The 18,813-nt window shown below is 39.6% G+C and overlaps 1 protein-coding gene across 1 annotated transcript; it reads left to right on the top strand.

The window, feature by feature from the left end:
- Positions 1-828: 828 nt before the first annotated feature.
- tmem218 (transmembrane protein 218) lies at positions 829-7,690 on the top strand. The gene is made up of 3 exons (XM_079356483.1): positions 829-1,250; positions 2,487-2,589; positions 7,311-7,690. Exons 1-3 carry the CDS (start codon positions 1,141-1,143, stop codon positions 7,443-7,445), a joined length of 348 nt encoding a protein of 115 aa, XP_079212609.1. The 5' UTR covers positions 829-1,140; the 3' UTR covers positions 7,446-7,690.
- Positions 7,691-18,813: the final 11,123 nt, after the last annotated feature.

Here is an 18,813-nt window from a genome sequence, read left to right as displayed (position 1 = left end):
AGCATTTGCAGTCACTCGCCGGTTTCCAATAGGCTATCAATCAAAAACGCTCAAGACGTTTTATTTAGTTGTAAACACAAATTAACAACGGCAAGGAAATAATAAAACACACGATTTGAAAGTGAGGTTTACAACATCCCAGAAAATGTCTGAAACTTTCTGATTTTGTGTTTATGTTTTCTGCGGTAGATTATTATTTGTATTTTATTCTTTTCTATCACGACTATTGAATGAATGGCCTCTAAATGTTAAAAACTCCAAAGAAAAGCACATAAGTTTAAAACAGGATAAATCCCCATTTCAACTTTGGTTTGTTAGCTACTTAACTTAAGGCTATATTTTATTTGCAGTTTAACACCTTTGCAGGTTATTCAGTGACAGAGCAGAAATACTTCAAACACCAGGACAGAAGCTTTACATAGGCCTATCCAAAATGCATGCTGCCATCGATTCATCGATGCAGCCTTCAGTTTCTCTGATTTTGCTGAGATGGCAGAGGAAACATCACAGCATAAAGCAGCTACTTTAAATGTTAATAAGGATCTGTTGTATTTTGTAAATTGTTGCTGTTTTTTATTAAGCCTATAACATGATTTAATAGGGTGAAATTCTCTTAAATCGGACTAAATATAAAGATCGTACATTAGCCCTGTCGGACAAGATAAATCAGAAGAGGGTCACTGTGATACGTCTTCTTCCAATAAACCGCAGTGGCATCGGAATCTACGCTGGTCAAACTAACTGTGGTAGTTTTGAAGGTCTGTTGTTAGGATTTTCACTAACAACGCATATGATTGGCCTGTTTAGATTTGTCGTCCAATCAGAATCTAGTTTTCTGTTACCAGGAAGCAGAAGACGCTTAAGGACCGTATCCGTTGAACTGTTTCGCCTTTGCTCAAAAAATAGCGGGTTACTATCACAGACTTTAAGCTTTAGCATTTCTATTAACGGGAGAGAATTGCACATTAAACATTTCAAGTTAACATCCTGTTTTTATCTCGGCACACAGGAGGAGCTGGTTAGCAGTAATCGCTAACTAATCCCAACAACATGGGAAGCTGCCGATGACGAGCAGACATTTACCAAATGAACTTGTTTTACCGCCTGTGATGTTAACCACGTGTCACTCGGCTGAATAAAATGGGTAACAGTGTGTCAGAGGTCGGGACGGGGATCATCATCGTGGCTGTTGTTTGGATATCAGCTGTTGTGTTTGGGTTGATGCTGCTCAGAGCATCTGGATCTGCAAAGTGAGTACCAACAAAAAAAACACACACACACACACACACACACACATTCACTCAGCCAGAAGAAATGTGCATTGTATATAAATTATACCTTGACAGGAGGTGTTATATTCCTTTATGTGAATCAGACTCCTTTGGCTTTTCTACCACTTTAATGTCGGTATGTCGGCTAAAACACACTGATTTAATAACAACTTAAACTTTAAACTTAAACTTAAACTGTGGCATTAGTATCGTTATAACCCAAAATGTCTGAGCCAACAGGAAGCCTCTTATTCACTAAAAAATCACAAGTGTTTACAGGTAAAGAAACATGTATTCATACATTCCTCATGCTGTCTCTCAGTGTCAGGCAGATAAATACTCTAACATTTGAGTCAATGTCACATCTTATATTTTCTGTGTACCAAGAGAGATCGAGAAATAACTACAGTTTTGGGTGACTGGACCGGTCCAGGTCCTGTAGATAAATATGGACATGGCTGTTCCTTTACATCAGACACAGGAACTATTGAGCCATGATTGAATAGTTAAACAACTTTTCAAATTGTTATTGTTTACATAAGTTCATCTTTAGTACATTTTCTATTATTTACCAGTGTAAAGCCTATGATTATAGTCCTGCAGAACTATAAGAATGTGTGTGGTAATGTCCTACTCTACAACTCAGCACAAGTTAAAGGGACAGAAAAGCATTTATGATTCATCACCTGGTGAAAACCAGTTTAGTCAAAACTACAGAGCTAACACAATAACCAAAGTGCCACTTTCTGTATCCTTCAAAGTTGACTTCAATTCCCACAAAAGTAATCAGCTAGAAGTTCTGAAGCTCACTTCGGAAAGTAAGGATCAAGCTTGTGAGGTCATGAGGTTTTTCTTTTAAACCTCGTTTACATCAAAAGGAGTCAAATTGAATCGTTGAACCAGATGTAATCGAGGGCTGTAAACGGTAAAGTGAAGCTTCTGTTCACGAGGCTTTGGGGTTTTGGTTTCGAGATGTAAGGACCCAAATAAAGGATGTGAAGACACAAAGTGCTGATTAAAGCTGTTAAGAATGGCTGCTTTATCAATTAGAGTACACAAGTCTTTTTACAACACAACATTATCCTCAGATAACTCTGCATTTACTGCTGTGTGCGTGTGTGTTTGTCAATCTTTATTTATTTATTTACTTTGTGTGTCTCTCTGTGTGTGTGTGTGTGTCTCTGTGTGTGTGTGTCTCTGTGTGTGTGTCCTCAGGTTAGGAGTTATCCCCGTGTTCCTCCTGGCTCTATCCGTCACTTTGGCCCTGGTGTTTTTCCCTCGCAGTCCTGAGACAGCGCTCCCTTTAAAGGAGACAGAGGTGAGCTCTGAGCTCTGATATGACACTCACTTCACAGGAACAGGTGTGACCTTTAAGTGGCTGGACGGTCTCTCCTTGTCTCTGTAACTGTCCCTCTTACATGACACACTTACTTACACACTACTTTTTCCGTTCCATTCATTTCATGAGAGGTTGGTTTTAAAAGACAATCTGATTAATGTTCACTTTCTGACTCACTCCATCGGTTGTTTTGTTGGAATGATTGGTAGATATATATCACATGATGGATGTTTTCATCCCCGATTCAAGCTTTTTCATCTCTGCTCTTTGCTGAAGTACGTTAGATGTTATTGTTTATCTCTCTGTGCCATGTGCACAAGTCTTCAACGAATGGAGCGCCTGTGTCCAGACTTCTACTTACAATAACTCCTGAATCTTCCAGAATAGTCTTCTAGAACACGGTTTCCCAAACTCCCCAATGTAACACCCCATTGTCCCTGGAGCTAGTTAAAACGTTTAGCACTGCACACAGCCAAGCTCACTGTTGGGCCTCTCCAAACACTTATTATAAGGAACACTAAAAGACGAACACACGGAATCTCGTGAACTTTTGGTTTTGTATTTATTGTTCCAATAAAAGATCAAATATGCAACTTTAAACCATTTTTCATTTTTTATGTTTTTGGAAGGAATCTTCCGATCCCCCTCTTAGTGTCTCACAACCCCCCAGGGGGTCCCGACCCCCACTTTGAGAACCACTGTTCCAGACAATTGGTCACACTTGTTATTATGATGTTATTAACGATGAAATGAAATCTCTTGAACTGAGGCGTCAGAATTGTACTTTTGATTTCATATAACGAGCTGTTGAAGACGATTGTGGACACTTCTTACAGTTCAGTGTGAGACCGTGCGAGCTCAGAATATTCTCATCTCAACCATTTCGCTCTGTGACGTTGATCGGCAGCGTCAGTCCGACATGTGAATTACGTCTATATCAGACCTGATACTGATATCAGATTGGTCCCGTCTCTAGTGAGATGTGGTCTTTCGTCTAGTTGGGCTCAAAGGCAGGTGAGGGATGAACAATCTATTACATTTACCAAAACAGCAGCTCATGCATTAACTCTCACACTCAGCCAATCAGCAAGTGTCACTTCATCTCATTCATAGAGATGGCTGTCTGCTTTGCTGCTTCCTGGAGATTCTCAACACTCGTGTTTCAGTTTTAGTCCATTCCTGTCTCAAGCTGCAAAATACATGCCCTCTGTCACATACATTTTATCTCACTGACGTTGGATTGAATTGAAAGTGAAGTACGTCTCATACAGATGCTGAGGGCCACAACACACTATTTGTTTTTTTAATAAAGTGTCTTTTAATTTAATTTTAATTGTCAGCAAAGTAAATTCACCCTCTTTGATTCCATTTATCCAAGGATATATTAATATGCAAACAACAGAGGCTTAGTTTGATATGCTATAAAAAGTGTTCACATGACATCTAACACTTTAAAAACTACACTGCTGCCCAAACTGGGAGCAGGAACTCTTCCAAATGACGATATGAGTCCATGTATTGTTGCAGCAGACACAGGCTCCTGTGTGTTATTTCTGTCTGTTATTGTTGCTCATGCATAATGAGAGCTTTATGTACACAAGTTTTGCATAAAAAAAAAAAAAACAGGCCTGGGATCATTTTCAGTCTTGTTGCGAGGCCATTTGGCTTCATTCACCTCCAAATGTTTGGGGTAGTAAGATCACTGGTTGGGAGCCCACAAACAAACGCCTTCATTTAGCTGAATGGTCACATTCTCCTAAAAAGTAGATTCAAACATGTATCTGTGCTTTATCATTTATCTTCAAGGTTATTCATATGTATTGATAATGTGTGCTTGTAACTATTATTTATATGATTTTATAAAAAAGGAGGCTGAAAGAGGCTCCTTTCAGTTTAGAGCTAGGTGAATATATTAAGCTTATCTGTGCTATAGGCCAGTAGCCACAGCACTGCATACCTTTTAAATAGCATATGTTCCTGTGTGTGTACACGTCTGTGTATGTGCTTGTTGTGTAAAAAAAAAAAAAAAAGGCCTGTTCTGCTTTATCTTAGTCCAACAGCAACACAGAACAAACGCTCCCCCCATGTTGCCGCGGGTCGTGCCAATAAGCCGGCCAGATCTGCCAAGCAAGCTGCCATCCCAGAGAAATAGCAGAGCAGAGCGTGTCCCGGCCAGCTCTCGTTTTATAGCTTTTGTGCAAAGACTGAGGCAGAGCAGCAGAACACAGAGGCTCACTGCATTTCAGTACACCACCAATACATGAAACATATGTGAGTGTTTCAAGAGTAGGCATTATTTATCCTGTAGAAAAGTCACCAACTCTTCTAAATTGGCTTTCAGGTGTCAACTTTCATTCAAGAAGAATTCATGTTTTTCTAAACCTGAGCACCGCGTTTACATGATTTGTATTTGATTGACTTTCGGGCGCAAAAGTTTGGAACTGCTCCGACAGATTTCTTCATCCATCAAACCTCATGTGTGGCTGTAATGTCAATTAAACATGGTTGTTTTAACCCCAGACAGGTTCCGATTGTTAAAATTACACTATCTGATCCGTTCAGGGGCGTTTAAAGCAGTAACGACTGTCACGTGGCTGTCTTCAAGATGTCTGCCTCCACTGAGACACACGCGGGAGTCTTTTAAGATGCTAGCATACTTCTGATTTGAATCAACAATGTGTGACTGTCCCACCTTCAAACAGTCGTGTCACCGTCGATATACTGTAGTAGGACAGGGTTCTTTGCTTTCTCACAGCATCTTTGCCGGTGTTCTGTCGCGATGTGCTACCTTGTCGGAAAATGCTACCACAGCGCATCTTGACGAGTCGCACTGTTCTACTCCGCTCAACATGCACGATGTCTATGAGGAGAGGCGACACCGCACACCGTGTGTGTGTGTGTGTGTGTGTGTGTGTGTGTTATCTTCTGTAATAATCATTTTCATTTATGTATGACTCATTTTAACAGGCTCTTAAATATAAAAAGAAATAGTGCCGGTTCTTTCTCCAAATGTGAAGAAGAGCTCATATTCTTTCGTCTTTTTACTAAGGAGACCTTTATAGTTTGCAAAGTTCCCAATGTTAGATTTAATCAACACTTCACGGATGGCTTTGGGCGTGTGTTAATATTTAGATCATGAGCCTCCCATGATCACGCTAATACACACCGAGAGATCGCCCTGAAGCCAGATAATACCAGAAGAGCATCCGATATACTGCTGACTGAGGAGACATCGAACAGGGACTGTGTGTGTGTGTGTGTGTGTGTGTGTGTGTGTGTGTGTGTGTGTGTGTGTGTGTGTGTGTGTGTGTGTGTGTGTGTGTGTGTGTGTGTGTGTGTGTGTGTGTGTGTGTGTGTGTGTGTGTGTGTGTGTGTGTGTGTGTGTGTGTGTGTGTGTGTGTGTGTGTGTTGGTGTCTCGGAGAGGTGGGGATGATGTATAGCGTCTCTTATGGTTGCATTTAACACATCTCACTTTTTAATTTGCCAATTACACAGCAAGCAGGAACCCAAAGTGTGGGCCATGTTTTATTAATGTGCTATTGAGCGCATGGGTGGGAGCAGGCAGGCGGGCGGGCGGGCGGGGGTTTAACCCCCCCCCCGCCTTAGTCTGGGACTGGCCTAATTGGCACTGTGATGTTTTACTTTTGTTGAACAGCATGAGGTTAGACTATTCTTATATCCTCTGCTCTGGTTCGGTCTGTTTGTCCACACTCTTCTGTTTCGGATCACATTATAAGCATCATTCTTTCGTTACTTCATCTCAACAGTTGGGGGAACAGTTGTCGGTAACAGAGTCTCTTTTTTTAAAACCGAGTAAAATCATACTATTTTCTTCATCAAACACTTAAAGATGGGAACTATTCAGAACCAAACTTACTGCGGTTAAAACTGACATAAACACGGGCTGTGTTTGTGACTTTGGGGGCTTTTGCAGCCAGCCTCCAGTGGACACTTGAGGAACTACAGTTTTGTGCACATTAGCTTCATTTTTCATCATGAAAGTTGCAGCTCGGTAAAATTGTAATCAGTCATTTTATTCCTATTTTAGCAAACACTCTTATTTTCTTATGTCAGTCCCTTCACAATTTTTCATCCGCGGTGTGTTTAATAGTGTGCACTGATTTATGACTGCTATGTTTTTAGAGTGCTTTGTTTGACCTGTGGGATTTTTAGGGATAGATAGATAGATAGATAGATAGATAGATAGATAGATAGATAGATAGATAGATAGATAGATAGATAGATCATAAGTATCTCTAAGGGTGATCAGAAATGACATCTGATACTTCTCCGTGATGCTACACTTTGCAGCAGTTGCTACTTTAAAGATGACGGTTAAATCAGGAAACGTTTTCTCATCAATGGACAGATAACATGCTGGTGTTACTGGTGCTACTGGTCTGCTTAATCTATGCGAGACGTGATGTGGGGTTTGAAGTACATTTGGTTAAATTCCAACTTTCGAGGCATCAGTGGTATCATGCCTGTTTTTTGTTTGTGTGCAGATCATATGTCAGACTCATGCGCCACAAAGGGCCTGTGGCAGCTCTCTGCTGACATCTGGTGGCCCATTGAGGAAACATGTCACCAGCCATGCTATTGCCATGTGTTAAATATTCGAATATGATAAAAAATGCTTGTGTGTTATGAGTTGGAACTTTTGACAATGAGTGTGTTTTTCCTTTCTCTCTCTCTACAGATCGTGGACTCTTTGTTCATCGGGCGTTACATCCTGTTGGCGGTGGCCAGTTTTGTCTTTTTGGTGGCATTCTTCATGCTGCTCCCTTTTCATCTCCTGGAGCCTGTCCATGCCAAGGCCTTAAGAACACACTAGAGCTGCAAGGGTCCGAGCTGGCACCAGGAACACATCCCCAGCAGACAGAACTTTGACACAAACATGGCTGATGAGAGGCGGGGGAGTGCAGGCCAAACAGAAACAGCAGGAGAGACAGTGCTTTGATAACAGCCTGTAAACTGTTTTTTAAAACTGAAAACACAAATGATATGAGTAAATGTGTTTGTTACTGTTCCAGATCATCCAAAACATGAGATGAATAAACAGTTTCTGATTTTTTCACATGTAAAGCACTCCCGTACTTCCTTCTCGACCTGCACTGACGAGTGGAAGTAAAAAGTTAAAGGATAATGAAACACTCGGATGACCCAGTAACCTCTGTTATCTAATTTTAAAGTTTTCTTTTTTCTTTTACCTGAACCAACTGATGAGCAGCTTAAATTTCACTTTAAGACTTCCTCATGAATTTATGTAATACACAGGACTGGGAATTAAAATTACGTATTGGTAATGCATAATTAAAATTACGCATTGGTAATTTTCTCATGAAAACATGAAATCCTTATTGTTTGATACAGAAAATTGTCCCTCCCAAAGAAAATCAATTAGATTAAGTTCTAGTGCAACTTTTATTGATGAAAATTACAATGTACTGGTTCTCCAGGTTCTCTGGTAAAATAGTGACTACACATTTCGTTTTAATCTTTTTGAGAAGCATTCCTCTCGACACTGTGACTTTTTTTTTAAGGTAAATTTATTTCCATAGCACCTTTCATATCAACACACTTTACAGCAGCATAAAGAGCATTTCAGACATTTCATAAAATAATATACAATTCATACGCTAATCACACAAATTAAAAGCGTGTGCCCAAGCAAATGCACAAATAAATACATACGTTGCATATGCAAAAGTAAATACACAGGAATACAATATCAAAACGATACCAAGGTGAGGTGAAAAAAAACCTGTTTAATAAATAAACAGTCATTGATTCAGTTGATTTCCATCCGTTTGGACTGAAGGGTCGACTGGTGTGTGAAGACAATCCTCCAGAGGGAGGCTCTTTTTGCAGCTCCACTTATTGTTGCTCTGCTTGTTTTTAACATGATGACTATGACTTAGCCTACTGAATAAAGGTTTATATTTTTTCCTAATAGAGGGCCTTTGTTCTCTCCCTGTTTCACCGACCTTTAGAGAGCCTCTTCATCACACTGAGCTTGAACTTCTGTTCACTCCAAACTCTTTTTTTTAATTCATCCAGTGTCGGCATGTGATGTTTCACTTGAGTCTGGTTCTGCTTGAAGTTTCTGCTCCTTTGAAGGAACTTTTTCTTGCCACTATTGATTAATTTAATACGTGACCTTTAAAATTAAATGAATTATGTCAACGTACTCATCATCAAAAAATAAAGTCAGTGCGTTTTTTCCTTTAGCTAGTTAGCGCTAGTTTGCAACAGCTTATATGCGTAAAGTCAAACGTAGCCTCATTTGAACGTATTTTTAATTTAGGAAAGAGTTCATGCAGTTGCACCAGTTGAGATAGTTTCAAAAGAAGAAGTTACATCTAAAATCTAACATCTAGGTCTAAAGTCCTCTGTGAAATAAGGGTGTCCTGGTGTAGCGTTCTGAAAGGTGGGGTCACTTGGGGGTTAACGAGCAGCTAAGGCTTCTTTTAGCTGTTTGCATTGTTCTCCTTGAGGATTTAGTTTTGTACTCCTGCTTCTTTTTTCCATGCGAAAAAATCTTTTCTTCTGCCCAAAACAGAGTACCATTAAACTCCCTGTTACTTCACATTAGATTAACGTAGTAGGCTTCAGCTTTGACCTCATCATAAAGCTTCATCAGTATCATGGAAGGCCTACTCTACACTTCCACTTTATGCACAGGAGATGACACTACCAAGACTAGCATGAAGAAAAATGCTTGTTTCTGATTGGCCATGTGAGGTCAAAACATTGTTTCTGCAAGGATGTTTTGGTTAGGTTGGACGTTGCGCTTTGTTAGGCAAAATGAACCTTATGTCCTCATGCATATCAAGTCAACTGACGTTAAAAATAAACTATAGTTTCAGTATAGGGTTAAGTCTGGACTTTACACCCCAGTTTTAAACAGAATTTATGCAGAGCGGGAGCAACATGAGGCCACAGGTAATCCACCTGCTAGCCAGCCAAAGGAAGGAATCTGTACATTGCTAGTTTATGTTTGTGTAGTTAGAAGTTTAAATGGTAAATGGACATGAGCTCTATTAGCGCTTTTCTTGTCTTCTGACTACTTAAAGTGCTTTTACGCTGCAAGTCAAAACGACGCATTCACACACTGATGTCAGAGGCTGCTCTGTAAAGTGACCATCTGAAGTAACTAATCCGTTCACACGCTACTGACAAAGCAGCAGGACCAACCTGAGGTTAAGTGTCTTGCCCAAGGACAGATTGGACATTGGCAGCAGGAGCTGTGGATCCAACAATCCTGCCTGCTTTGGACTCCACCTGTCCAGAATGTTAATAAAGAATGGATGTTACATATGTAACCTGCAGCTGTCGATGCGGCCAATTAGAAACTATACATTTCAATTTTACATTTTAATGACACATGTTGCCAACCATTGAAGCATCTCCTGTGCTGTGTTGTTGGAGGGTTTGATAAATAAATCACAGCATTCAGATGGTTATCATGCATATTATATGTTTAGTAAGAAAGAGCAGATGATTCTGCAGTGAGTAATGAGCTTTTTCAGTCTAGAGGCTCAATTATAAACACTTCCCCCTCCCACCTCCATTTTAAAAGTGTGAAGCCCGAGGAGACGTGGAGTGGAATTCCAACCAGGACGATGAAAGAGAATCTAATGAATCAAAACCAATCCTATTAGTTCCAGCCCACATCTCTAAACTGTGGTCCTTTTTCTGCACAACAATCCGGCGCATGATTTCACACAAGCTGGGGAACCTGAGGGGGGGGGGGGGGGGGGGGGGGCAAAGCAGGGTGGGATAGTGGATCTGAAACCTTACAACCTGGAGGGACTTGTTGCCTGTAATTGACCGCATGATTACCACAAAACATGATCTCAGCCCCTGCAGAAAGTGGCACTGGCAAACCAGCCATCTTAGGAGGAACTGAGACTGAAGGAAGGAGTTCAGTGGGCAGAGAAATCCTCTTTGCCTTCAACTCTCTATCGGCCTGTGTGAGAAGAGTCATACAGTTTTTCTCATCAGGTCGCAATGAAAAAAGGTGTTTCCAATATTTCTCTGCTGTCTTGAAATTGCCAAGTCAAGAACTCTGCGACGTCTGAGGCGTCCAAGGTCTGACAGTCCTCCTCCCTCATTCACACACTCTCTCTCTACCTATCCTTTTTTTATCCTTTCTTCTCCGTCCTCCCTGTCTTTCCTCTCCTCATTTTCATTTTTGAGACCGAACTCTGTCTTAGGGGAGTGGGAAAATGAGCAGAACAAAGCGTGTGGGGGTTTGAGGATCATTTGGAAACTGGGAGACAGTCTTTGTGGCGTAGCCAGCTGGACATATAAAAGGGACGGGTGGGTAGGGGGGGGCGGGTGAGAAAGAGAAAAGGGGGAGCGGTGCGGGGGGCAAGGAGGTGTGAGCAGAAAGCTCAGGGTGCTTGGTTTTGAGACTGTGGAGGGATCGGGGGTTTGCTGCTCTCGGGTAGATCCTGCATTCAGATGCACTCAAGCAGAACTCCCGGCTTGCCGTTCACATCCTCGACCATCTCGCCCCCTGTTTGTGATACCGTCACCGCCCCACCCGGCTCTCACAACACAACAACAACTGTCCCTTAAGGATTTCAGGAAAGGATTTTGGTGCACTTATCCCCAATAGAATGTTTTTCACTTCATGTTAAATCAAGCAGATGGCAATGTTTGCTGTCCTTTCAGGAAGTTTGGTCAATAAACTTGATGAGTGCTCCATGGGGTAAAACTAAAAATAAACGAGTTCATTTTAAATCCGTAACAGGCTCAGTTTAAATAAAGGTTTAATAGCAAGAAATGGATGCTTGGCAGACCTGAGGACATCAGAGTTCACAGGCAGGGTGCTTGTCAAAGCCCTGAAAAGGTTTGGGAAGGAACGCAGAGTTGAACCGAGTCCCGGTCACCAGAGTAACAAACTATGCAGATTTAAGGCCAGGAAACGTTTTTTTTCTCAGCGCTGCTTGATGTGCTCTATTATGCACTTTTATATATACCAGGGATGCTATCATTAACACACACTGGATGGGGGGTAAAATCCTCAAACTGAGATATTGGTGCCGCTCTTTTACCTCTCTCTCTCTCTCTTTCAATCTCAGGAGGGATTTGCGTCTCGGTGAGATGATGAAGGACCACATTAGAGGTCAGGTCGCACACCAAAAGGCCCTCTGCTGCTCGGACACGACGTCCCGTCGAGGGGCCGAAACTCACCCTATGGGGAGGTCCGTTTTGACAGTGTTGGGGAGATGATTGAGCATTGACCAAGATTGGAAAGGCAGTGGCGACAATGATCAAAGAAGATGGCCACAATAGTTGAACATGGGTGGTCAAAGTGATCCACAGAGCATGCTCAGATGTGTTCGGACGCCTATAAACCTACAATGTATGTTTTCACATGTTAGCTACTGAGCTGTCCTAACTTTAAGTTTAGTGACATAAAAGATCAACACTAAGAAAACTGAAGTTAAACTATAAAAATACTTTGTTTAAATACATAGTTTGAAATATTGTGTCATCATAGACATTGCCTGATATTTGCCACATTTTACCTGTAGAAGTGCATGACTTACTGCGGTACAGTTTTTTTTTTTTTTTGAGCCTTACAGTTTATTAACAATACTTTGCCTTAATATTGACCCAAACGCCCTTTAAGGGTAAGTATATAAATATTGATAAAGAATATCACATTTTAGAAGTTTCTGTTAATAACAACTTCACTGCTCTGTTTTATTGTCTCTCTTGAGGTTCCATGTTGTAGTTTTGATTTCTAAAAGGAACAAACTGGAATCATTTTGTGTCCTATTGGACAAGACACTTAACCATGAATTGCTGCTGCTTCTTCGTCAGCGGCGTGTGAATGCATATGAATTCAATTAAAAAAAACGTTATTTGTCCCCGGGGGGCAATTCAAAGGCACACAAAGCAGTAAATGAAGGACAGTGCAGCTATACTAAAAATCTAACCAAGTGTCAAAAGACAAGTGCAAAGTTATGATACAAAATTACAAAGTTAGATACAAAAGAATGTCTAAGTAGACAAAGATCGGACTAAAGATGTAAACAGAAGTATAATTATGCAGTAGTGAACAGATGTACACAGAACTATAGTGCATATATATATATATATATATATGGATAAAGACATGAGAACGGCTATTAAACTTAGTTAAGTGGGATTAGTTACTTCTGTCTCATACACAGCAGCCTCTACCATCAGTGTATGAATGTGGAGTTGTGACATGTTGTAAAGGCTCTTTGTGCAGCCAAAAACTCTATACAAACAGAAGTTTGTTCATATAGTGTGTTGTTGTTTTATGTTAGTGAATGTTAAATCTTTTAGACACTCTTTATCTGCACAAAGGCCGAACAAATGGAGGGACAACAAATGGACATTGGCAACAGCTCTCCGGGCAGCTAATCACTTTCATGTTTTGTAGAACTATGTTGTTGTGTTTAATCAGCTCCCAGTATTTATCCAAATTTGACCACGTTTCTGCTCATGGAGCTTATTAGAAAAATGCAGAGGTTTTTTATTTTGGGTAGAATCAGTAATATCTGTTCAAAAAACAAACCAGTCTGCACAGTAAATTAAACATGTTTCCTTATTGTCTGATGATATTGTTAGGTCACTTTATGATTTAAGTCAGTAGTTATCTCACAGATTGGACCTTTAAATACAAAAGAAATTGAATTAAAAAACAGTGTTACTATAAAAGTCTGATTACTCAAATACTAATGTGTGTTTCGATGAGATGCCATCCCTTATGAGAGTAATTGTGCATGAACTGATCCAGCACAGAAAAAGAAATTTGAATGGAACCCCTTTTGTTTTGTTTATGGGCAGATTCAAAAGCAAACTGAATTGGGAGTATTATCCGTGTAAATTGGGGAAGTCCACCCGAAGCAGACAAAGTGACTGCGTTTGAAATTAAAGCAGAACTTTTCTAGCCGACAAGCCTGACTCTGTACTTTTGTTTTCTTCTCGAGATGATGTATGAGACTCATACTGTGCAGACAGGCAGCTACAAATTTGCTTGGCGAGTTGACTGGTGGGAGGCTGGGGGAGCTGAGAGAAAGAGAGGCCTTTGAACCCATTTAGTCTTTTTCAAGCTGTTTGTCAAAAGACACAACATTCATCTGGTCCCATCATTTACATCTCAACTGCTCAAAATGGAATCTTCTTGTGAAGGTCAAGAAATGCTCCTCGCTTTGAAAAATGTAACTACTGCAGACTGACTACTAATCCTGTCCATGTGTTAAAAATTAATAAAGCTATGATATGATACCGTACGATACAATACGACATGACACAATAACATGTGAAACATTATTACATGATACGATTCCATTTGATATGTTACAATACAATGTGATACGATGGGATATGACTTGACAAGAAACAATACAATATAAAACGATGATATGAAAAGATAAGAATTGATTTACTAAGATAAGATAGCATACAATATGACGTGATATGACACCATATGATATGATACGATACAAGAACATAAGATGTACCATACCATAAAACATGATTCGATACTTTACCATACAATGTGTCATTGTAAGATAACGATCGATGCGACACGATGCAATACAATACTTCACCATCTGACACAATATATTACGTCACAATACACTTTAAATGACCTTAATGGAAATGTCTCCTGGACTCCAAGGCTGCACACATAAAGCTCTTTACTAAACTACAAAAAACAAAACAACAATCAAAATTCAAACAGTAACAAAAATTTTTTTACCCAAATGTGTGCTCAAATACATCAAAAAAGTAGTTTTCGAATTGATAAAGCAAATGCAATGCTCGACGTGATATAACCCCCCCCCCCCCTCCAGTTTTGGATCTATCACGTAGTCTGAAGTTTGATTTGGGTAAAAGATCCGACCTGAGAAACAGACTTCTCTGTGTTCCCCCCTCCTATTCTCCTACAAAACGAATGGCACAGATGTTGTTGGACAAGACAGTACCCCTTGGTCCCCTCTCCCTCACTACTCGCTCAGCATGAGGTCTGAAACTTGTTTTTTTCATCATTGTTTCCCCCCTACTTCGCCCTCCTCGTGGGGGGGAGAAAGGGACCCACAGAGGAGGGAGACGGGTTGAGCAGGAGCAGCCAAATCAAACAGGGAGGGAGCAGGAGCACACAGCCATGTCTGAGGACCAAGACAACATGCTGTTTCACTATTTACTATTACCAAGTTGTATGTAGGACAGGTCACACAGTGGGGGGATGAACTGTACAGCAGTGTTGCTGTCGTAGGGCTCTTGGTGTTTCTGACTGAAGATGCAGCTCACTGCATGTCTCCTGTGGCTGTCCTGGTTCTTCACCTGGGCTGAGTACTCACACAGGTGCATGGGCCAGGACATTTGTGCATCACTGCCAGGACTGGATAAGAGGTCAAAGAGCCGGGTCAAGGAGCATGTGCGTCACAGAGCACACGGACAGCAGCACACACCTCACAGGAGGGGGCCGCACCGGAGAAAAGGTGAGCCCTTCACTCACACTACTTTTCACACTGACTCCCTGCAGGTGCTTTTTTTTAAATTTATGTTTTTTAATGCAAGTTCAGTGTATTGAGGTGTACAAGGAGGTTACTTTGCGGGAATAAAGAGACCTGCATCCAACAAAGACATTTGAGAAATGTAATCTCTCATAAATCATTTATTTAAATATATATTTCGATCAATAAAGCTGGTTTCTCTGTTTTCATTCAAAATAAGTTCATCTCCTCTTTTCTTTTGTTTTTCACAGAACCAAAGACTTTTATGTAAAAAAGTAACTTTAATGAAACTATTTTCCTCCACTTGTCTTTAACACAAATATTGCAAAAGCTTGCCCATTCAATAGCAATACAGTAATTATAACCATATAGCATTGTTAAAGTTAATGTTTTATATGTGACAATGCTAATGCATGCATGAACTTTTTGTATTTTGTTAAGAAATGTGCAAACATGACCATACTATACTGTATATGATGCTATATAGTGAACTGAAGATGTTTGGGGTTTGTAAACATGCAACATGAACTGTGAGGTTGCTTGTAGATTAAATTTCACCAGTAACAAATCTTGCTCACAAGCAATCCTAATGTGATTTACTCCCCAAATAAGTTTATTTCAGCAGCTGTGAAGGCTAAAAACACAAATTATATTAAACGGTTGCTATGGAAACACACTGTGAATAATAGTGAAATGTCTGACAATTCTTGAAATGTTTAAATGTCATTTTGATGCCACTGAAAATCATTCGCTTGAGTCTATGAAAACAGTCTTTCAGGATCTAACAGTGTTTAGTGAAAAACATTTGTGAGTATTTACAAAAAAAACACAGCACGGGTCTTCACACTCATTGAGTTTCAGTTTGAAAAGTAATCACAGTGCTCATGTAGAAAATAAGTCAAACAAAAAGTCAGCATTCTTCATAGTGTAGTAGCTGTAGAAGGGTCAGTCAAAGTTCTGTAATTAAAAACGTACAACAAGAATACCCAATAAAAACAATCGCAAAGTCGCTCCGCTCTCAGTTCAATAGCTTGGCTTCAATATGGCAATTGTAATTGTGATGGAGTATGTTAAATTTGTGTCAGAGAGAAAAATGCATTGCATATGTGTACTAATGAAGATTTTGAGCTGCTTAAAGGTGCACGCATGGCATGTACAGAGGCTGCAGTCCTCAAAGTGGGCAGTCAGGGTTGAATCCGACCTGTAGCTCAATGTTCGCTCTCTCCTTTCAGACTCTGTTCTTCCTGGAATTCTTATATAAAAGCATAAAAGCCCCACAATAAATAAATAAAAAATGCAGTCATTGGTTTGATTAGGCTCTGTCACAATAGAAATGCAGGCATACAATACATTTTTGCTTAAACCAGCAAAAAGTCAGTCCTTCATGTTGACCCTAATTGTTTATTCCTTTACAAAAAAAAACACTTTGATAACACTCAGAATTTACTCTGAAGTCACTTTTTATCACATTCCTCACTCTCGCTGACACATTCTTTCTTTTTCTCTCTCCATCCCGCCCTCTTTGCCTCGTTCCAAAACTTCCCCCGACCTTTGCTCCTCCGTCTGAAAAAAGACTCCTCGGCACATCTCAGTGCAGCAGCATTCCCATGGGTTGTGTTGAGCCGGGACTCATCCTTCATCCTCTCTAAAGCTTTTGTTGCAGCCTGAAAGCTGGCCGATGCCGGGGCCATCAAGCCCAAGTTGTTGGATCAATATAAACATCCATCACTTAGCCCCGGGTCTTTCTGAGACGCACAAAGAACAGCTCACCAGACAATGTGTTATTTATGTGAGCCATTGCAGGGAATGAACTGGCTAGTTCACTTATTTGTGGCTCGCTCTCTTTGCTGTGATGGAATTTGGAAGTAACTCAGGAAGGTGTTTGGTTTATTTTAGCCATTCCAAAGATTTCTGCTAGTTTGCGTTTTTTCTTCTTTTTTTTTTGTACATTTAGAATGTCATTAATTGAATGGAACTATTCCTGAACTTTTCAGAGCTGACTTCTCAATTATGATTTTCCACAGCAGATACTAAGAATACTTAATAGTTTTAGCTACCTTTAATAATAATAATAATAATAATAATGATAATAATATGATATAAATGAAGATGAATAATGAGAAGGCAAATTGGTAAAAGAACAAGATATAAACAGAATAAATCGTATTCTCTCCCCTTCCTATAGACTTCACTGGATGGACAATATAGTGAACTCATCCTCACAAGAAAAAAAAACTTGTTTCTGACACAACTCGCCGACTACACCAATAATTAATGATGATTATTTAATAATTATATTGCCAATGCTATCACAAAATTAACATGTGAAGCGATGTCATAAATAATAATCAATGATAGAGGATTTCAATCACAATGAACATTGTACTTAGTGTATTTCAAATTAAGTATATAATAATAGTAGTTACGTTTAAAGTTCTGTGTTTGTTTTAAACATTATATTTCTGCCCCAAGTCATTAACTGTGCATAGCCTATAGTGTCATTAAAAGGGGGAACAAGTCCTTCCAAACAGCATTTAGATTTCTATCAAAATGCCTATTTCAAACTTTCATATATTCTGCTGTATATTGTGGTAGGAGATTGACTTGGATGTGCTTTTATTGTATTCGTTGAAAACGTCGTAACATCCTAAAATATAAGTTAATGGTCTGCACAAAATGAAAATATCCTGGCTCTTTGTTGTGGAGACTCAAGAAAATGGCTTTCCTGCTTTGATACCTAAAGCTGCATGCACATTGAACACATCCTCTCAATGCATTTATTGTGCTTTAGTGCCACATCCCATAAGCAACATGAATAGTTTAATCTAAAAAATAGTTTAATGAAGTTTATAATGACGTTGAGGCATTGTGCTTCTCTGCACCTCTCTGTCATCAGAATTTGTCTTGGACTCATCCTGCGTCTCAAGTGATTCTCTGCCCTTCTCTTTTGTAGGTTAGTAGCTTTTAGCTGTTTTTACAAGGTGTAGGTTGGCCTTTACACCGATAGTTCACCTACTGTTCCATTGTTTGTAAATCCCTAGTTTGCATTTATTAAGCTACATAATCACTTGTACAAACAGACACTTTGTTAGACATAAACATTGTGCTGTTACTTATTTTGATACAGTTTCAACAGATCTACTAAGAGACCCCCATATATTTACTAAATTGTGCAGCTTTGAACAGCAACAGGTCTTCATGCATTGTGGGTATACATTATGTTTGACACACAAGACTCTTTTTTCACTTGACATCCAAAAAATAAATCAACTTGAGTTTCAAATTTATAACACAATTAAGACACCTTCATAGAGACCATCTCCCAACACAAACAACTACTGACAGTGTACTTGCAGCACTCATAGCCTTAGTGACAGATACTTAATTTCCTTCTATTGTTTAAAAACATGGGAGACTGAACTTCCTGCCTCCCGTTACTGTTCACAGGTTTACCAAACTGTTCAAAACAAACTCACACTCTGCAGGGATGGGATGTGGGCTTATGTTTATAGGATACATATCTTCACCTTTTAACAGATTTGTATTGATCTTTTTTCAACTTATTAATACAATGTAAGTGCAGTATATATATATATATATATATATATATATATATATATATATATATATATATATGTATATAAACAAGAAGTTGAACACCCACAGTCATTTAAACAGGAAAGTGTTTGT

Source organism: Symphodus melops (assembly GCF_947650265.1).
Source record: "Symphodus melops genome assembly, chromosome: 11".
NCBI classification, from domain to species: Eukaryota; Metazoa; Chordata; class Actinopteri; order Labriformes; family Labridae; genus Symphodus; species Symphodus melops.
This window is presented reverse-complemented; position numbering and strand designations above follow the sequence as displayed.